Source organism: Asterias rubens, chromosome 4, assembly GCF_902459465.1.
Source record: "Asterias rubens chromosome 4, eAstRub1.3, whole genome shotgun sequence".
Taxonomy (NCBI): Eukaryota; Metazoa; Echinodermata; class Asteroidea; order Forcipulatida; family Asteriidae; genus Asterias; species Asterias rubens.
The window spans coordinates 9,127,748-9,147,784 of record NC_047065.1 but is presented as its reverse complement, the minus strand read 5'-3'; the positions used below and the strand labels follow the sequence as shown (position 1 = coordinate 9,147,784).

Here is a 20,037-nt window from a genome sequence, read left to right as displayed (position 1 = left end):
TTATCAACTGCGGTAAGAAGGCAAATGAATTGGGGTTGGAGGAAATTTGTATGATGGAGTTGGGCGTAGGGTTATGGGCAGAGAGTTGGGAGGGTAGATAGAGGTAGAGTGGTTGATGGTTGGGGCTGTAGGGGAATGGAGTAAAACAACAACAGGAGAGAGGTGTTGTTTTGGAATGGGCAGCAAACCCGATCCAGAGGTTGGAGAATAGAGCTTGGGTTGTGCACAATGCTTTGATTTGGTAGGAGTACTTGTGCGAACCTTAGGCTGAGAAAGGGAGGTATACATGTATGTACATGTAATCTCAGTTTGGTGGAAAGTTTGGCAATACTTTGTTACATCATTACGAATGGATGGCCAGTAACACACTTTAAGAGATTGTTTAACTGCCATGTGGACACTTTGTTTGCAAGAGGAGTTACATTGTACCATGTGAATAGGCAAGGACTGTGGCCTGTAGGGAGGTGGGGATGATTACTTGATTGACACGCTTAGCAGCAAAAGAAGGCTGATAGCGTCGGCATAGAATACCATCGACTAGGTGGAGTTTATGGAAATCCAACCATAGGCGACGTGAGCCATACGGTTGCTTGGGTAATGTGGAACGTTGGGGACGGGATCCATTTTCAACCCAAGAAATAACCAATGAAAGGTCTGGGTCATCTTGTTGACATTGCTAAATGTTGTAACCCTCGGTGGAAAGAGTACAAATCAGGTGTGCATCAATAACAAATGATGAAGGTTGAAAGTTGCAAGCTTTAGTGGGAGGAGTTGTAGTTGTTATGGGGGTCTGGGTGAAAATACTATTAACATATACAGGCTTGGTGACAGGGGGCTCAGACACTGAAGGTGTGGAGCGCTTCTCAGGTGGAAGAGAAGGTGGGGAGGGGTCACAACGTTGTGATCGGTCATCTCGACTGTGTGGTCTGGTATGACTGTGACGACCTCTATAAGGGGACTCAGGACGGCGGCTACTACTGGAGTAATGGTCGTCATGGCAGCTACGGTCATAGCGACTGGGACGGGGACTGGGTGATCTGTGACGGGTGTCTGAGAGTGGCTACATGCGGTAAGCACAGAATTCCCTGCTTCCGCAAGTGCCGATTCTTTTACAGTAAGCAGATCCATGAAATTGGGCCCTAGCCTGTACACATTGATGTTTTTTTTGGGGGGGGGGGTGCCAGGGTAGTAGAATCACCTTTGTTTGAAGACAGAATGACATGGTCTGTACACATTGATTTTATTATATTCTTTTATTGTACAATTTACAATTTACAAAAGAACCACAGCTAACTTGGTACATGGCTTAGGTTGTTTTTTAGGGGGGGGGGAGGGGGGGTGGCGCGTTGACATGGTTGTACAGTTAACTTTATTTGAAGACGGAATGTTCAGATGTTTTCGAAATCACTAGGCAACCTTTTTTAAATTTTGATATTTTAAACTAAAAAATAAACTCTATTGTTGTTTGCAAATACATACATTTTTTGTGTTGTCATTATTATGGAAGTGTACATGTAGGCTACTGTTTTTTTTGTTTTTGTTTTCATATTTCTGCTAACCAAGTTGAATGTTGTTACCATGTTAATCATAGTGTATTGTTGACAACATGGGACAAGTTTATTGCACATAAGTGCTAAGTTAATCAATTTGAACCACCCACCCCTCTGAAAGACACAAAATGAAATAATATATGCGTAAATTATTATGGCTTATAAAATTATTTGTGACTCCCTCCAGAACATTAAAACTAGGAAAATTTTTACGACTTAAGACAAATAAACCAAAACAAAGCTGCCTAATCCGTTGATGGATACGAAAATCCTTCCACTGTACTGTACATCAGGGTTTGGAAACGTCCTTCGTATTGCTGTCATCAAACATGATGTCAGTGGCAGCGGTTGAACGGCCAAGATAGTCCAAAGCTCACCACTTGCTGATGTTCAACATTGCAATATTTTCTGTAAAACAAAACAAGAGAATTCATACAAAATTATTAACAAAAGATTTGTGGTTTGCATGGTGAAGTGTCGATATTGTATGTGTGTACCTGAATTGCTTTAAAACTATACCCATGCCAGAAGGCAATCATAATCCGAAGTAACAGTTACATACATGTACATTTACATGTACATGTATGTAATGAATGCTGTGAGATATTTGTGTAGATGCACATGTGTCAACCACCACGCAGTTACTTGGTGGAGAAAAACAACATAGCTTTATCTACAATATCAGTTTAAATTGAAAATGTATGAATTTTGCCAATAAGTTATAAAACGCAAGACATAAATTACCCCTCCCCTCACATTTCTACTGACTAAGTGCATGTGTTGTTCACATACATGTATTATAAGGTGAATGGAGGTAAAAAATAAACCTTGTCCATCATGTTCGTTCATGTTTTAATTTAGTCAAGGATGCCTTCAACTATTTTTGGCAGCAGAAATAAACTGATCAAACGAAGCATCATTCAGTATATTTCATGAATCATTTTGTGGCCTTACCAGTCTGTCTTTAGCCGTCAAGTATCAGGATTTGGCTCATCCTCTTTGGCCTGACGATCACCGTCCCCGGGCTGGTTAACTGCATGCACCGCAAATGGCTCGAACCGGTATGGCTCATCAACGGTAACGCCACGTACTCTTTCTTCAAAACACGTCTTCGGCTTCTCTCTCGTCTGGTGAGCTCCCCTCATCGCTAGAGCCCTCACTTTCCTCTCAAGTGCCTCCCGGAAATGCCTTTTCCTCATCTTTATTGTGGTTTTCCCAATACCGCTACCATCGGACATTTTCGCTGGGTTTTTTTTGGTCGAAAAAAATGCAGCCTATAGTGTCCGATGTTATTCCGCATTCAATGTACATGTACAGTATATATAAAAATGCACGCACACGATCGACCCGATACACTGTGTACAGAGCTTCGGTACGTGGTGTGACGTCACACACAGAGTATGAATGGTTCGTGGGTCACCGGCTTTTGCCGAAACTGAGGTTTTCTGGGTCGGAGTACGCCACGCAAATTTGTGTTTTTTTGCATGAAGGAAAAGGTTTTATTGAATAGTACTAAAATATCAGTCCTTATTTTACATTTCTTGAACAAAAATAGCAATATAGGCTATATCAATAATCCGTTCTACTAGATCTTTAACCCTTCTACATGTAGCAAGATGATTTCATTGTACCATGGAATTTTGGGCGTACAATTCTACTACGGGTGTTGACAGGACAGTAATTGTCCAGAACCGCTTGAATAGTATTCTCATAAAACTATACCTGGTCATCAACATTACCAATACTCATCACAGGAACTAGATTGGATTCCAAATCCTTCATCATATTATTAAACAGACCTGTAATCCCGACAATGAGTATATGATCTGGGTAACTGAGGCTTCTTGCGATTAAGTTTGATATGAACAGAGTGGTGATCAGACATTAGATTTTCATGAACTTTGCAATCCTTCACCAAATGGTCTTCAACAATAGCAATGACAAAATCCAGCTGGTGACCTAATTTGTGAGTAGGGCCCTCAACAAAATTATGGAGGTTGGCACTGAGGAGAATGTTAACAAATTCAGACACTTCGGATTGACAATGTAATGTACTCGTTTCATCCATATATGTACATGTACAGCTGGTCTGTTTGTACAATCTCTTTGCAGTTTTAAATTGTGCATACTCCTATTGTATATTTTATAACTTTCCATTGTATATTGTTAATTTCTTTAATTGCTTGTCATTGTTCGCTTGATTTTGAACTTATTTTTATATCTTGTTGTTTTTGCTGATTATCTATATTTTAAATGTTTCTCTGTATTAGCGCCATGGAGCATTGTTTTTGATGGATATGGCGCTATATAAATGTTTACTATTATTATTATTATTATTACATTAAAATCGCCTAGGTAGATAGGTTTACCAGGGAACAACGAAATTTCACAAATAAAGTTTTCAAATTCAACAAGGAATTCAGATGTTTTAATCTATTGGCTTGAGATGGTGGCGGTCTGTAGATGACAATGAACAGTATGGATCTAGATTAATAATAATAATAATAATAATAATAATAATAACAATAGGCCCCTAATAATAACAATAATAATAATATCAAAGTCTTATATAGCGCACGTATCTACATGTACCAAACAAGGTACTCAAGGCGCTGAGTATGTACAAATAAACTTTCAGAAAGATATGTTATTGAAGTGATGAATGACATGTATGAGACCCAATTATAAAGTAGCACCTTATAAGGGTTTACAAGGTGCTACGGCGCATTTAGCAGCCACAGCCAGGAACACCAGGGCAAACCCCTTCTCTTTTGATTGATCAGTAACCAGGGTGTGCTCAAATGTAGTGGTAGCAATAGGACTACTTAAAGACATGCAGTTTAATTGAGTCTTATACTTTATAGAGCACTCCAATGCCACCCCCTAGTGTCTCCTTACCATCCCACGTGTAGCTGTACATGTACATTCCCCCAATTATAACATTGTCATTATCAAACAGCTGCTCAAGTCTAACATCCATGGCAGGGAGGCCAACATTCTCCCAATTATAACATTGTCATTATCAAACAGCTGCTCAAGTCTAACATCCATGGCAGGGAGGCCATCATTCTCCCAATTATAACATTGTCATTATCAAACAGCTGCTCAAGTCTAACATCCATGGCAGGGAGGCCAACATTCTCCCAATTATAACATTGTCATTATCAAACAGCTGCTCAACAAGTCTAACATCCATGGCAGGGAGGCCAACATTCTCCCAATTATAACATTGTCATTATCAAACAGCTGCTCAAGTCCAACATCCATGGCAGGGAGGCCAACATTCTCCCAATTATAACATTGTCATTATCAAACAGCTGCTCAACAAGTCTAACATCCATGGCAGGGAGGCCAACATTCTCCCAATTATAACATTGTCATTATCAAACAGCTGCTCAAGTCTAGCATCCATGGCAGGGAGGCCAACATTCTCCCAATTATAACATTGTCATTATCAAACAGCTGCTCAAGTCTAGCATCCATGGCAGGGAGGCCAACATTCTCCCAATTATAACATTGTCATTATCAAACAGCTGCTCAAGTCTAGCATCCATGGCAGGGAGGCCAACATTCTCCCAATTATAACATTGTCATTATCAAACAGCTGCTCAAGTCTAACATCCATGGCAGGGAGGCCAACATTCTCCCAATTATAACATTGTCATTATCAAACAGCTGCTCAAGTCTAACATCCATGGCAGGGAGGCCAACATTCTCCCAATTATAACATTGTCATTATCAAACAGCTTCTCAAGTCTAACATCCATGGCAGGGAGGCCAGTATTTATCTGTCTCTGTGAAAAGTAATGACGTCCAGTACACAACTTTTGAATCTCTTCATGCTGAAGTTTCCGGAAACTCTAAATCTGTTCGACTTGTCATTGTATACAGACCTGAAAGGGATTCAAACGGCCAACATGTGACTTTCTCAAGTTTTCTAAGGGAGTTTGAGAATTTGATTTTGGAATATCTGCTTCATCCATCGGAAATCATCATCACCGGCGACTTTAACATTCATGTTGAAGACGTCCACAACACCAATGCAAACCAGTTTAAGCATCTACTTCAAGCTTTTGGTCTTGTTACGTGCGCCTAATTCATTACAATGTCAAAAAGGAACTAAGGCACGACAGAGACATTTGACAAGGAAGAGTGAAACCTAAACCAGCGATTATATTCACGATGATAATTTATTTTACTCAAACAACAATATTTAAAGCAATAGAACCATTAATAATGTACATGGCAGATTTAATACAATTCAAATGAGAGACCCTAAGATTATAGCTACCGGAAGTTTGATGACTGGGTTTGATGTGCTGGTTACATGGTGCCTCTTCTAAATTGACGTCTGGCACTAGATTGGTACATCTGGGGAGAGCCTCAAACCTGGCATGGGTTTAGGCCATCTAGGAAGAGCCTCAAAACCGGGCGTGGGTTTTAGGCCATCTAGGAAGAGCCTCAAAACCGGGCGTGGGTTTTAGGCCATCGGAGCGCAAGAACCGGGTGGTTCAAGCCATCAGCTTGAAGGAGAAAGAGCACAGTTTTGACTGACTGTCTCTGTGCAAGAACCGGTTGGTTCAAGCCATCAACTTGAAGGAGAAAGAGCACAGTTGTTACTGACTGTCTCTATAACTGGAATATGGCTGAAACACCAATACTGGACAATGGTGTGGCCGACGGTTGGAGTGGTGACACCCATCAATGTATGAGTTGGGCAGAGCCCCTGGCTGACTCAGTGGTGGCGGAGTGATGAGTGTAACCCAGCAAGAGGCATACCCAGTATTTTATAGGCTAGAAACATCACACAATGCAGTGGGCAATTATACTAAACATTGTGTCCACTGCACATTAATAATAAGTTTGGAGTGTCAACACATTAAGGACACAATGTTACATTATGACCGTTGCATAACATCTAACAATACACATTGTGAAACAGACTGACCTGTTTTGCCAAATACCACAGATGTTCTTAAAGACCAACAAATATGTCATAACAAAAGGAACAGGATAAGGGGAGAGAAAGCCCATCTGTAACAGTCTTACCCAGCATATCAAGGAGCCGACTCATCGTCTCGGTCATCGCCTGGACCTTGTCATAACTCGTGAAATCTCCCCACCAATTGTCTCAAACTTTGTTATTCTACCTGGATTATCTGACCATTATGCAGTCATGTGTAACTTGAGTCTGTGCAAGCCCAAAGTCCCAACCGTCACTATAAAGAGCCGACAATGGAAACATGTGAATTCTCCCGAAGTGTTCCACGACATAGGCACTCATTTAGCAAATCTAGAAGTTGATCATGACTGCTTGGATTCCTATGTCAGCCAATATGAGAGTACAGTCAGTGACATCTTTGATAAATACGCACCTTGGAAAACGAGATCAGTCAAGGTCCGAACTGAAGTCTCCTGGTTCAATGATGATATTCGTACAGCGAAAAAGATCTGTCGTCAACTGGAGCGGAAGTGGCGGAAAAATGGCAAATTGGCAATACAACGACAAGAATATCGCAACCAATGTAAAGTAGTTAGGAATTTGACCAACCAGGCAAAGATCATCCATTATTCATCTCAAGTACAAGAATCCTCAGGAGATCAAAAGAAGCTCTTCAAGATAATTGGTAAGTTGTTGCTCAAACCCAAAACCCCTGTCCTTCCATCCACCTACAATAACCAGGACTTAGCAAATGAGTTCCAGAAATTCTTTGTCACCAAGATTTCAGACATCCGCTCATCATTTTCATCAGTCCCTTACAACGTGCCGCAGACATTGCCACATCTTCAACCAGAGTGTAGATTATCTGTGTTTGAGCCTGCCACTGTTGCTGAGATTCAAAGGGTTATTATGAAATCTCCTTCAAAATCCTGTGAGCTGGATCCAGTATCAACATCCATGATAAAGCAAAACATTGATATATTTGTACCCTACATCACTAAGCTTGTAAACGAATCTCTCAGTTCCGGTTGTTTCCCCGATAGCCTCAAAGTTTCCTACATCAGGCCGCTCATCAAGAAACCAAACCTGGACAAGGAGATATTCAAAAACTACAGACCGGTTGCAAACTTAAATTATCTTGGAAAAGTCATCGAACGAGTAGTGTCATCACGTTTTTCTGATCACATTCATACTTTCAACCTGTCCGACGTGTTCCAGTCAGCATACAAGCCTTTCCATGGGACCGAGGCTGCACTAGTCCGTGTGAGCAACGATATTCTCTCTTCTATGGACAATGGTAACCTTACAGCACTAGTCCTGCTAGACTTGAGTGCTGCTTTTGACACTGTTGATCATACCATCCTTCTCTCTCGGCTCCAGAATCACCTTGGCATAGAGGACACAGCCCTAGCATGGTGCAAATCGTATCCTCCACAATAGAACTCAGCATGTATGTATTGGCACTGCGATATCCGACCCTGTTGTGTTGAACTACTCTGTGCCACAGGGGTCCGTACTCGGCCCGCAGTGGTTTACGCTGTACACTTTACCGATTCGTGACATCATCCTCAAATTTAATCTGAATTACCATGTGTACGCAGACGACACTCAGCTATACATCACGTTTAAATCTTCTCAAGAAAACGCCAATGCATCTATTGCAAGACTTGAGAAATGCATCCAAGAGATTTGACGTTGGACACAACAAAACTTCCTGAAGTTAAATGATGATAAGACAGAGTTCCTTTTATTTGTGTCACGTCAACAGTTAACTAAGGTTTCAGTGCCATACATCGCCATCGGTGATGCTCGGATAGCTCCCTCGCTGAAAGCTCGGAACTTGGGGGTTATTTTTGATTCATCGATGACACTTCAGCCACACATCAACAATACTGTTCGTTTATCATCATATCACATCAGGAATATAGGTAAGATTCGCAAGTACTTGGACAAAAGTGCCACTGAAAAGGTCATTCACGCATTTGTTACTTCTCGTCTTGACAACGGCAATGCTCTTCTCTACAGTCTTCCTAACAACCAGATTTCCCGACTTCAACGGCTCCAAAATACTGCTGCCCGCATTGTGACACTGTCTAGAAAATCCTGTTCTATCACCCCCATTCTGAAACAACTACACTGGCTCCCTACATGTATCTCTCAACGAATCATCTTCAAGCTGATGCTCATTGTCCACAAATCTCTAAATGGCAAGGCTCCCCACTATATTTCTGAACTGCTTCAAGTTTACACTCCATCAAGGAATCTTCGATCAAGTTCCATGCTTCTCCTCATTGAACCCAAGTCTCGACACTCATGGGATGACAGGTCTTTTTCTTCAGCCACGCCACGCATCTGGAACTCTCTACCACTTAATCTTCAATCTTGTGTTTGTACCGCAAAATTCAAGTCTCTTCTCAAAACTTATCTTATGTCACAGGTTTTCAATGACTAATTTTGTTGTGTCTGTTTTTCTTTGTGTTGTGTTTTGTTTTTGTTTTGTTTTTGGTTTTACTGCGCCTTGAACACTCAGCAGGGTGGATATGTGCGCATTACAAGTCTTATTATTATTATTATTATGGAAACTAGGTGGTACAGCTGGGGTGCGTTGGAAACAAATACTCCAAGCTTGACACTTGGGAGGATTGATTTTCATGTTGTTAGTGTCAGCCCACTGTTGGAGACAGTCTAATTCGTTTTGCAAACCAATAGCATTCTCAGAGTTTTTAAAAGACTGGCTAAGGGTCATGTCATCTACATACTTATAGTAAGTAACCTCTTGATGATCAGTGACAAAATCATTAAACATGACCAAAAAGGCAATCAGTCCAATTTTGGTACCTTGTGGGACACCGGCTTTGACGGTTTCCCAGTTTGAAAGTGTCCCATTATACCGCACTGCCTGTGAACGAGAAGATAACAAACTACAAATCCATGGTAAAATAGAGGTTCTCACACCTAAATGAATGAACTTTTCAATTAAAATGTGATGGTCAATACGATCAAAAGCTTTACTAAAATCAGTAGTGATCAAGGCAGCAGAATGCTTAGGAAAATCAACGGCCTTTTGAATGTCATCCAAAAGTTTGACTAAATAATGTGTAGTTGAAGAACCTTTCAGTGACCCAAACTGATGTTTGTCATTAAGCATTCTGATGTCTTCAAGTATCCAATCAACCACAAAGTCTTCAAATATTTTGGCAAAAACACATGTGAGTGAAATTGGGCGTAAATTGTTCAATGTGGGAGGATTAGACTTAGGTATAGGAATGATGTAAGACATTTTCCAGATGTCAGGAACAATTCCCTCACGCATTGAACAGTTAAAAATATTTGTTACTGGAAAACAAAGTTCGTATGTTATCCACGGCTTGTCATTACAATGGACTGAGACATTCTTTGTTGGCAGAAACTGATCCAAGGCACTTTGAACAGTTTGGTATTAAAAAGGCATCAGTTTTAGTAGATGTAGATGGTGCCGATTGGACATCGTTCCAATCGCATTCAGTGATCCATTGTCCGAAGTTCCTTTCGTCAGATTCTCTAATTGGACGAACAATCTTCTGATGAAAGGTGTTTTGTTTCTTGTCAGCTTCCAATGGAATCCAGAGAACTGAGTTGTGGTCACTTAAACCAATTGGTGAAGTTATTTGCTGAATACGGTAGTGGTGTTGCACGTCGTTTACGTTAGGATTTTGTTCAAAATGGCTTGACCTCGGGTTGGGGCGTTAACCGTCTGAACAAGACCAGTTAAACGACACAATTGATCTGTATTTAGTTGATTGAAATCCCCAAGGATTACAACACCCGACGATGGATATTTGGCTTGTAGGGATCCCAGTGAGGTAGAAAGATGATCAATTAGCAGAGCATCATGTGGTGATGATGGCGGATGATACACGACACATATTAGTAGTCCACCCACAATGCCTCAAGTTCCTCGGGAACATCTATGTCTGTGAGGTTTCTAAACTGAATACAGTCATGTAGGTAAAGGGCGACACCACCCCCTCGTTTGGTCCTCCGGGGTTTACTGACTAAGGTGTAGCCTGGAACATCAAAATAACATGGGTTGACACTTGGTGGAAACCATGTTTCGGTGATAGCAGCGATCTCGGTATGATTGGAATTAAGAATCATTTGGAGTTCATCAATGCGTTGAACAAGGGATCTTGCGTTGATCAGAATAAAACTGGGTGTTTTTATTGGTTGTACTTGTCGATATTCTTGGGCTAGTGGGATCAAATTAGACGGTCAAGAACCGTAAGATCGTCCATCGTTATAGTTTTTCATAAGTAGTCGACGTTTGTTATCAATTGTGACGTTTATTCCACGGGGTCGGCGAGTACCACGCCTACCCGCTCTCGTCCCCCGTTTAGTTCTTCTTCGTTTAATTTTACAAATGTTGAGAGGCTCCAATGTACACAATAATTCATGGGTTAATTCAGTTGATTGTTTACCTGTGTGCGGAAGAGTTTGAAGAGTTCAGAACAGGAATATTGATGACGGTCACAGTGATTCTGTGGTGCTTTATTGCAGCGGCCATATAGGACTGGTACACAATGATGGTCACTTGCTGCATCGTATTGCTGGGTACCAGCTAAACTGTTTAATATGCCTAATGCAAGTACAGTGTTGTACACATGGTGAAAAACGGTGCATTTCGATGACTCAAGATTACAAAATTGATTCGAAAAGTCAGTAGTCTTTCTATTCACCCAGGGGCACACTCGAAGTAAACATTGACGATAATACTTGATGATGGAATGCAAAACAACGTGGGACTAGGACAGGAACGGACGTTAAAAGAAGGAAATGTCAGAGCAAGGGCCGCTGCGTGTCATTGCGCCGGTCCAAAGGCCCACGGTCATATGATTATAAATAGATTTTAAATGTGTAAAAAAAACTATCATTTCAAAAAACCATTATCCAGCTTTTCTAAGATTTGCGAAAAGCTCTGTTACGTAATCACTCTCAAAACGTCATAGTTGGGAGCTCCAATTTGTAATAATAATAATAATAAATAATAAACGAGACTTATAAAGCGCATTTTACAAAATTCAATGCGCTGGAAGAGTGCTACGGAAAAGACGATTATGAGAATAGATGTGTTTTTAATTTACTCTTGAATGTCTGGAGTGTGTTGGTGTTCCGAATTTGACTTGGTAGGGCGTTCCAGCACCGGGGACAAACGACTGAAAAGGACCGGTCCCCTGCCCTTTTGTGTGTGCGAGGGATTGTTAGATTCTGGCTGGAGCGGAGCCCACTCCGGCCAGGTTTGTTGAAATTTAGCGACTCTGTAAGGTATTGTGGAAGTATGTTAGAGAGTGCTTTGTGCATGTTCACTGATGTTTTGAAGGTGATGCGTTGTTTAACTGGTAACCAGTGTAATTGTTTGAGAAGAGTGGATGCGTGTGTGTATTTGGGTTGCGAGAAAATGATACGTGCAGCATTGTTTTGGAGCCTTTGTAGACGGTCAATGTCAGCTTGCTTAATACCATTGCGGAGAGAGTTACAATAATCCAGTCTAGACAACACAAGGGCTCTGGCAGCAGCGTGGCATGCATTTGTGTAATTTGGAGATGTTTCTGATGTGATAGTTGATGGACTTGCGTGTACGTGTGACGTGTGTGCTCATTGTCATGGAGCTGTCGAATAAGACGCCTAAATTTCGCACTGTTTGAGATGGCTTAAATGTTGTGTTGTTCACGTTCACAGTCAAGTGGCTGAGAACTTTCTGGTGATGAGGAGAAGCAGCAATGAAAATCCCCGCCCCCCCCCCCACAGTAGTGTGGGTAGGGTCTACGAACGAATACTTACCTGTAGAGCAAATTACTACAATTGCATATTCCCTATGCGCCGCTAGGTGACACTAAGACTTTTTTACAACAAGTGCAACAGCGCCCTCCATCGCCCAGTGCACACCGGTGCGAACGCCATGCGCAATCGCCCTCTTTCTCGGAAACTCATACGTACAAGTATACAAGAACCAAGTATAGTGGGGCAGGCGGGAGGGATGCTCTACAGGTAAGTATTCGTTCGTAGACCCTACCCACACTACTGTGTGGGGGGGAGTCTACGTCACTCTACTTACCTGTAGAGCAAATTACTACAATTGCATAGACTAGCACCGTTTTGGAAGGCGGTGGGTATACGCGGGACTATTGCACATCATACAATTATTATGGCGTCATGGCAACGAGGCGCGACCCGAAGGAGGCACCAGCTGTTGCAAGAAATAAGAAACGCAAAATATGGGGGCCACATTGTCCGCACACGATCCGGGGGGTGTCGTCCCAATAGGACAAGGAAAAAACATTATCAATGTTAAACAGTGGCACAAATATATGGCATACAGACAAGAACTCACCGAGGGTGAAGACTTGATGCGAAGAGGACTAGCGGGAGGATGACCCACGGGAGGATGACCCACGGGAGGTCGACTGCAACACCCAGGCATGAGAATGGGTGATGATAAAAAAACAGGAAAAAAATTCAGTTGATCGGAAATGTCAATATTCCATCATTTTTGTGTGCGAAGCGCACAGTCCCCTACGGCCGGGGTCCAGGGCCCGCTTAAGGGCCCTGGGAGCTCTGGGTATTTTAGAAGCTCTGTGGTGTTCTCTGATGCATTTCTGACACCTATTTTTCCAGGTAGAAGTGAGCTACTTTTGTGTGATTTTTCCATTTTTTTTGGTTAAATAGGTTTAAGAGAAAATAAGGAATGTAAAGCTCAAACAATTCAAACAATTTTGGGTTCGCCTGCGATTTTGTAACAATTCCGGAAAAAGAAAGGAAAACAAAAAAATAATAGTAATAATATTTTAATTTTTCTGACGATCTTGTCCCTTATTTCTGCCCTTGAAAATGCTTTTTTTCTCACCAACAACCATTTTTATAAGTTCTTGATTTGAAATTCGGTTGTGTAAAAGAATTTTTTTTGCAATTAAATGTTTGTGATTTTAACGATCCGTCGGCGACGCACATTTTAAAATATATATAGGCCTATATATTTGGCGAGAGCGATGTGTTTTTGAGAAAGAGGTTGTTATTCAGCATAGGGTATAACTGGAACGAGGTTGAGATTAGACCCCCAACATAGAAATAGAACCAATGACGAAAGCACGTCGTCCGGACGTACAGTGTGTTCGCTGGTTCCCAATACATCTTTCGCTGGTTGTGAGGCAAAAACAGGTACCAGTTTTCCATAGCCTGCCGGCGATCTCAGATTCGTGCCGCGCCGCTCATTGGTTCGTGTACAAACCTGCACGTACACAGTACACAGTACACATGGTGCAAACACATGCATTGTTTTTTCAGTAGACTTTCAAAAGTCTCCACACGTGTTATCTTTGCTGCAGCAGCAAGCGCATTACACGCAAACATTATTGAACCGTACCACTATAGACGAAGCAAGGAATGAGGCAAGTTTATACATCTGTCGCTGCTGCTGCATGCATGCGCGATGCCAGGAAGACCACAAGCCGTAAACTGGGCCAGTTGCTGGACGGCAATTTATTGTTTAGTTTTTAGGTGCCGTTTTTTTCATGAACGCAGTACGTGTGGATCCGCGATAATAACAATTACAAAGGTAAACTGACATTGTCTGACTAGAGAAGAGGGATTAGAGAAATCCAAATGTATACCCCCAAAAACCTACCCCCCAAATTTTATAGCAAATTCACATCGAACTCGGAGACCACAATTTTGAAAGGAAACAAACCGGAATTCCGGTTTAAACCGGAAGATTCTCATGCCTGAACACCGCACGGCCTGCCTGGCCGTCAGTCTGGAGTACGTCCTTCAGGTAGCACTGTGAGAAGGTTGTAGCACTCTTCCAACAGGCTGCCTTGGTTATCTCCTCTATTGGTATACCTTTAAAAAATGCCCAAGAGGACGACACCCCGCGTACGTCGTGGGCGTGAATATTGCCCTCGGCCGCCCGCCCGGAACGGAGCGGATCGCGGTAACAATCCAGCGAGCTATAGTATCGCGCGTTACCGGTTGATGAGGGGTTGTCGAGGCCAAGAATAGTTGGTGATGGCCAGAGCGGATAGGCTTGGTGCGGCTTATGTACCATTTAAGCGCCCGGACAGGGCACAAAAGCCTGTCAGCCGCGACCGCAGAGAAGGATTTTAAGTCCGGAACGAAAATGTTCGGAGGCTGAAAAGAATCGGACTGATTCTTCGTCAGAAAACCTGCGGAAGGAACCAGCCGGACACCACCGGGTTCCCAATGTGACCCGGTGCCAATGTCAGGGCGTGGAGCTCGCTACGTCTGCGCGACGTAGCAGCCGCCAGCAGAAAGGAAACCTTTATCGACAACTGCAGCAAAGGAGCGTTGCTGAGGGGTTCGAATTGGGGACCTGCTAGAGTGGATAGAACACTCTGGAGGTCCCAAGAGGGGACAAGTTTGCGTACCGGAGGCCGGGATACAAACATGCCCCTTGCCAGCTGACAGATCGCTCGATTGGTAGAAATCGAGGAGCCATCAGGAAAGCCCTCATGAATGTCTGCGATGGCCGACCGGTAATTTTTAACCGTGGCGGTCGCTAGCCCACTCTCGTAAAGGTAAAGAAGAAAATCCCCTATGTCCTTCAGAGAAGCACTGGGGGGACGTATAGATCGCTGTCTACACCATTTAAAGAAATGGCGAAGTCGGCAATCGTAGATCTTACGAGTGGAGGCACGCCTCGACTGGGCGGCAAGCTCTGCAGCCCGGCGTGAAAGGCCTGCTGTGCGGAGCGACTGGGTGATAACACCCAGCACGTCAGGTGGAGTTCCCTCGGGGCCGGATGAATCATCCCGGAACTGGGTTGATAAAGGAGATCCGGACGTTGAGGCAGGACCAACGGGCGGTGGACCAGGAGCCTCACGAGTCGAGGGAACCACGGCTGACGCGGCCAGAACGGGGCTATGAGGAGCACCCGGCAGTGGGCGGTCTCTATCTTGGTCAACACCCGGGGGATGAGCGAGAATGGCGGAAAGGCGTAAGCCAGGAGGCCCTCCCACGGAATCGACAGGGCGTCGATCTGCCATGCGTTGGGGTCTGGAACCCTTGAGCAATACGTTGGCAGCGGATTGTTTACCCGTGAGGCAAACAAGTCTACGTGGGGCCGATCGATCAGGCGGAAGAGGGTCTGTGCCACCTGAGGGAGCAAGGACCACTCTGTCGGGGCAATCCAGCCCCTGGAGAGGGCATCGGCTGTCACATTCTCTTCCCCCGGGATGTGGACTGCCGACAGAGCAACGCCCTGGCAGATGCACCAGTGAAGGAGCTCCCAAGTCAGGGCGCACAACTGCGCCGACCGGGTACCTCCCTGGCGGTTGACATAAGCCACGACCGTGGTATTGTCGCACCGCACGAGCACCGCGCGTCCCGACACCGCAGTCTGAAAGTGCCGAAGGGCATTGAAGACCGCCATCAACTCTAGGACATTGATGTGGGACGAGCGGTGCTCCGGGCCCCACTGGCGCGGGTGGAGGGTCGCCCCCCAGCCCTGCTGTGACGCATTGGTGACAATGGTCACCGAAGGCTGAGGGGGGCGGAACACGTGCCCCTGAGTGAGATGGGCCTCGTCCAGCCACCACCGCAAGTGCGGGATCAGCCAGGGCGTAGTGGGTACCGGCAGGTGGATAGGGTGGTGTCGAGGGCGGTAAAAAGACAGCAGATGGAGCTGAATTGGCCGCATCCGGAGTGGACAAAAATCCACCAAGTCCACCATGCTGGCCATAAGGCCAAGGAGCCTGAGCCAAGCCCTTGCCGGTGCCACAGCCACTGGGAGAAAGAGGGACACGAACTAAAAAAGATTCAGTACGCGGTCCTCCGTAGGGCTGGCTAGTCCCCTCGATGGGCGGAGATCGAGAGCCGCTCCGAGGAAGGTAGGGGTCTGCGAGGGTATCGGGTGAGACTTTTCGGTGTTCACTAGAAACTCGAGATTGGAAGTGAGGCGCCAGGTGAGCGCCGCATCCGTCGCCGCCCGCGATGGCCCCACTACCAGCCAGTCGTCGAGGTACATGAATATCATGACTCGCGCCTCCGTAGAGCAGCCCCGATTGTCTTCACTACCCGGGTGAACACTCGGGGCGAAGTGGACAACCCGAAGGGCAGGGTCGCAAACTCGTACATGACGCTGTTGTACATAAAGCATAGGAATTTGCGATCCTCGGGCCTGATGGGCACGTGGAGGTACGCGTCCCTCAGGTCCAAGCGTCGGTGGGAGGCCGCCTTGAGGCAAGCGAGTCACTTGCGCCATGCCCCCGGGAATCGGGAGTTTGGCGCGTGAAAACCCCGCCCCGATTGAGGGCGCTGGTGTCCCATCTGGGTCGGCGCGGCTTGGACACTAGATTGAGTGTCGGCCCTGCCGCGAAACCCACCACGGGCGGGCCACTGAGGTTGACGCCGTGGGATGGTATAGGAGGCTTGCTTCTTCGCCTTGGCCTTGGGCGCAGCCGGTTTCTTTAAATAAATTTTATCTGCCGCCTTGATGCGCTTGGCCTCAGCTTCCATGGATTCTTGGAACTGGCCCGCAAAAAGGTCGGGACCTGTGAGCGGCAAGGCGTCAAGACGCTTGCGCGCTCCCACTGAAGGAAGGAACAGTGCGTCCAACACATTGGCCCTACGGGAAGACGTAGCCAGGGCGGAAATACGTGAGAACTGGTCCAGGATGGTCCTCAAGCCATCATCAAGGCAGTGCAGGGCAGCGACCACGAGATCGGCGGGAACCGCCGAGTCGCCGTCAGCGCCCAAGGCCAAATACTCGGAAAGGAGTAACAAGAAAGAAGTGGACCGCATCCCAAAACGGGAGGCTGAGTCCAACTTCTTAGCCACTTCCTCCAATTTCCCACGGGCCTTATTGGCGAAGGGACGTTTGGAGGAAGTAGCCCCCCGGTCGGCAATGAGTTTATCCGATGCCGAATCTGGGAGAACGGGCGTTGCAAAATACTTATCGAAATCCCCTTGGGGAAAACGATAGTAAGCTTCAGTGCGTGAAGCATGCGCCCGCCATTTCCCTGCCTGCATAACTGCATCCATACGATCTGTGCAAACACGATCCAGGGGCAGAGTCGGGAAAGTATTCTGGACCGATGGAGCTGGACCCGACCTCTTCTTGAAAGACTGGCGTTCAGAAGGAGGGGGGTCGGCCACGGCCGGCAGGTTCAGCGCTCGGATCATGTCCCGCTGAACGAGCCGCAACTCAGTCTCACGAATTGATAACCGCTGCATATCGGACAACTCGTCCTCTTCCGGGGACGAGTCATCCCCAGGGGGGCGACTCGTCCCGGGCGAGTGCCCAGTACTTTTATCATGGTCCATAGATGAACCCGAATCAGAAAAATCTGACGCCGGGTGCAAACTGATCCCCGACAGGGATGTTACAGTCCTGGCGGTCACAGGTGGTCCCACAGGGGCCAGGGATATTGCTGGGACACGAGTCTGCGTCGGCACCGGTACCGAGCGGTGGCACGGCGGAGACGCCGGGGCCCTGCTCACGGTATGAGGGATACCGCTACCCGAGGCCACCCACTGGTGGTCGAACGGGACCGGTGCGTCGACCAAGGCGGGGCTGACACGCCATGAAGGGCCGACAAAACGGGCGGAGCCACTGGGCCATGGCCCTGCTCCAACCTGCCCGCCAACCTGCCCGCGGTCAACGCTTGAAAGGCCTCCATGAAGTCGGCCCGTGAAAGCGAGTCACCGCGGTGACGTTTGCCCCTGTGGGAGGAATCACTGGAGCTCGAAGAGTGCCGTGACCTTTTCCCCTTTTTGACCTTTTTCCCTCGACGGGAAGAAAGGGATGGGGTGGCCTCAGATGTCCCTTCGGACAAGGGTTGTGTCACGGGGACCCCAGAGCAACGGGTAAAACCAGAGGATGAGGACGGACCCACCGAGCGCGGGATACCGGGGGAACCCCAGTTCGCCGGCTCGGCATTGGCAATCTGCCTACCGACCGCCAGAGCGCCCAGCCCGATGGCATGAGCGGCCGGGTTACGGTCGGCAAACCCAACCCCGTCCCCCACCACAGCCACCGAGGGAGATTCGGTGGGGCTGGATGGGGAGTGGCGTACTGAGACATGCGGAGGGGGGACCCCCTCCGTCCGCAGTAGGCCAGTGGGTGGCTTAGCAGCAGGCGTGGAAGACCCCGGAACGGGGTTTCCTTTGCCTGCCTTATTCTTCTTGGAAACGGCCCGGGTAGCAGGAATTTTTGTTTTCTTGCTTGTGCCCGGGCGTTTACCCTTAGACAGGTTGGACCCCTGGACGCTGACCGACGAGGGGGAACGGGAAATGTTCCCCCCGAAGTCAGCGGGGTCCACGACCGACGCAGCACGCAGGGGCTGTGAAGGTTGGGAGGACTGAGCCGACGACGGACCGTCAACGGCGTAGCCCCCCGAGAAGTCGAGCTGTCCCGGGGAAAGGGAAGTATCCCCGGTAGCGACAGTGCGACCCCTCCCTGCCTTTCTAGAACTCATTTTATCAACTAAGAAATTAATAAAGACGACACACACACTCTACAAACACGTCTTTATCAAAGTAACAATAATAAAATAACACAGTGTATTTTATATCTCAAAGAGACTCGGTTTAACGGAAAGTAACAATTTTCTAGGGAGCCTAAAAAATTAACGTGTCACCTGTTCGGGGCTAAGAGAGAAAGAGGGCGATTGCGCATGGCGTTCGCGCCGGTGTGCACTGGGCGATGGAGGCCGCTGTTGCACTTGTTGTAAAAAAGTCTTAGTGTTACCTAGCGGCGCATAGGCAATATGCAATTGTAGTAATTTGCTCTACAGGTAAGTAGAGTGACGTAGACATTCAGTTTTGTCTTTGTTCAGGAGAAGTTTGTTTGCGATTAACCCGTTTTGAACATCGGTGATGCAGTTTGACAATCTGAAAAGAGCACATTCTGCTTCGTTGGGAATGGATGGGTCGAAATCCATATAAATTTGGATATCATCAGCATATGTATGGTATTTGATGCTGTGTTGGCGAATAATATCACCCACAGGGCTCAAGTACATGATAAAGGTAAGAGGACCAATAACAGAGCCCTGTGGGATGCCCAAGTGAATGTGGCTCACATCAGAATCAGCCCCAGAAACTGTGACATGACTCGTCCTGTTGTGGAAGTAGGATGTGAACCACTTCAGGGCAGTATTATGGATGCCAAACTGATTTTGGAGACGACGCAGCATTGTGCTATGATCAAGGGTGTCAAACGCAGCAGACAAATCAAGCATAACTAAAAACATGGCTTTGTTACTGTCCAGTACCTTCAGAATGTCATTTTGAATACATAATAAAGCCGTTTCAGTGCTGTGGTCGGCTTTGTAAGCTGATTGTAGGGGGTCTGCTAGAGAGTACTTATTGATGTGATGTTTTAGTTGAGTGCTAACAACCCTTTCGATGAGCTTGGAAAGGTAACGAAGATTAGACACTGGGCGATAGTTACAGAGTTCATCTTTGTCGAGGGAAGGTTTCTTTAGGATCGGTGTGATCACATTGTTGCGAAGTGCTTTGGGAAAAACTCCAGATGAGAGTGAGGCATTGACA

The 20,037-nt window shown here is 46.0% G+C and overlaps 1 protein-coding gene across 1 annotated transcript in view; it reads right to left on the bottom strand.

Annotated features, from left to right (window-relative positions):
• The window catches only part of LOC117288903 (WW domain-containing oxidoreductase-like), a 29,864-nt gene extending 15,295 nt beyond the window's left edge, over positions 1-14,569 (bottom strand). Inside the window, exons 1-2 of the mRNA XM_033769776.1 lie at positions 14,260-14,569; positions 12,860-12,932 (exon numbers count right to left, since the gene is read on the bottom strand). Coding sequence (XP_033625667.1) covers positions 12,860-12,932; positions 14,260-14,569 — 383 coding nt within the window. The remainder of the gene's footprint in view (positions 1-12,859; positions 12,933-14,259) is intronic.
• Positions 14,570-20,037: the final 5,468 nt, after the last annotated feature.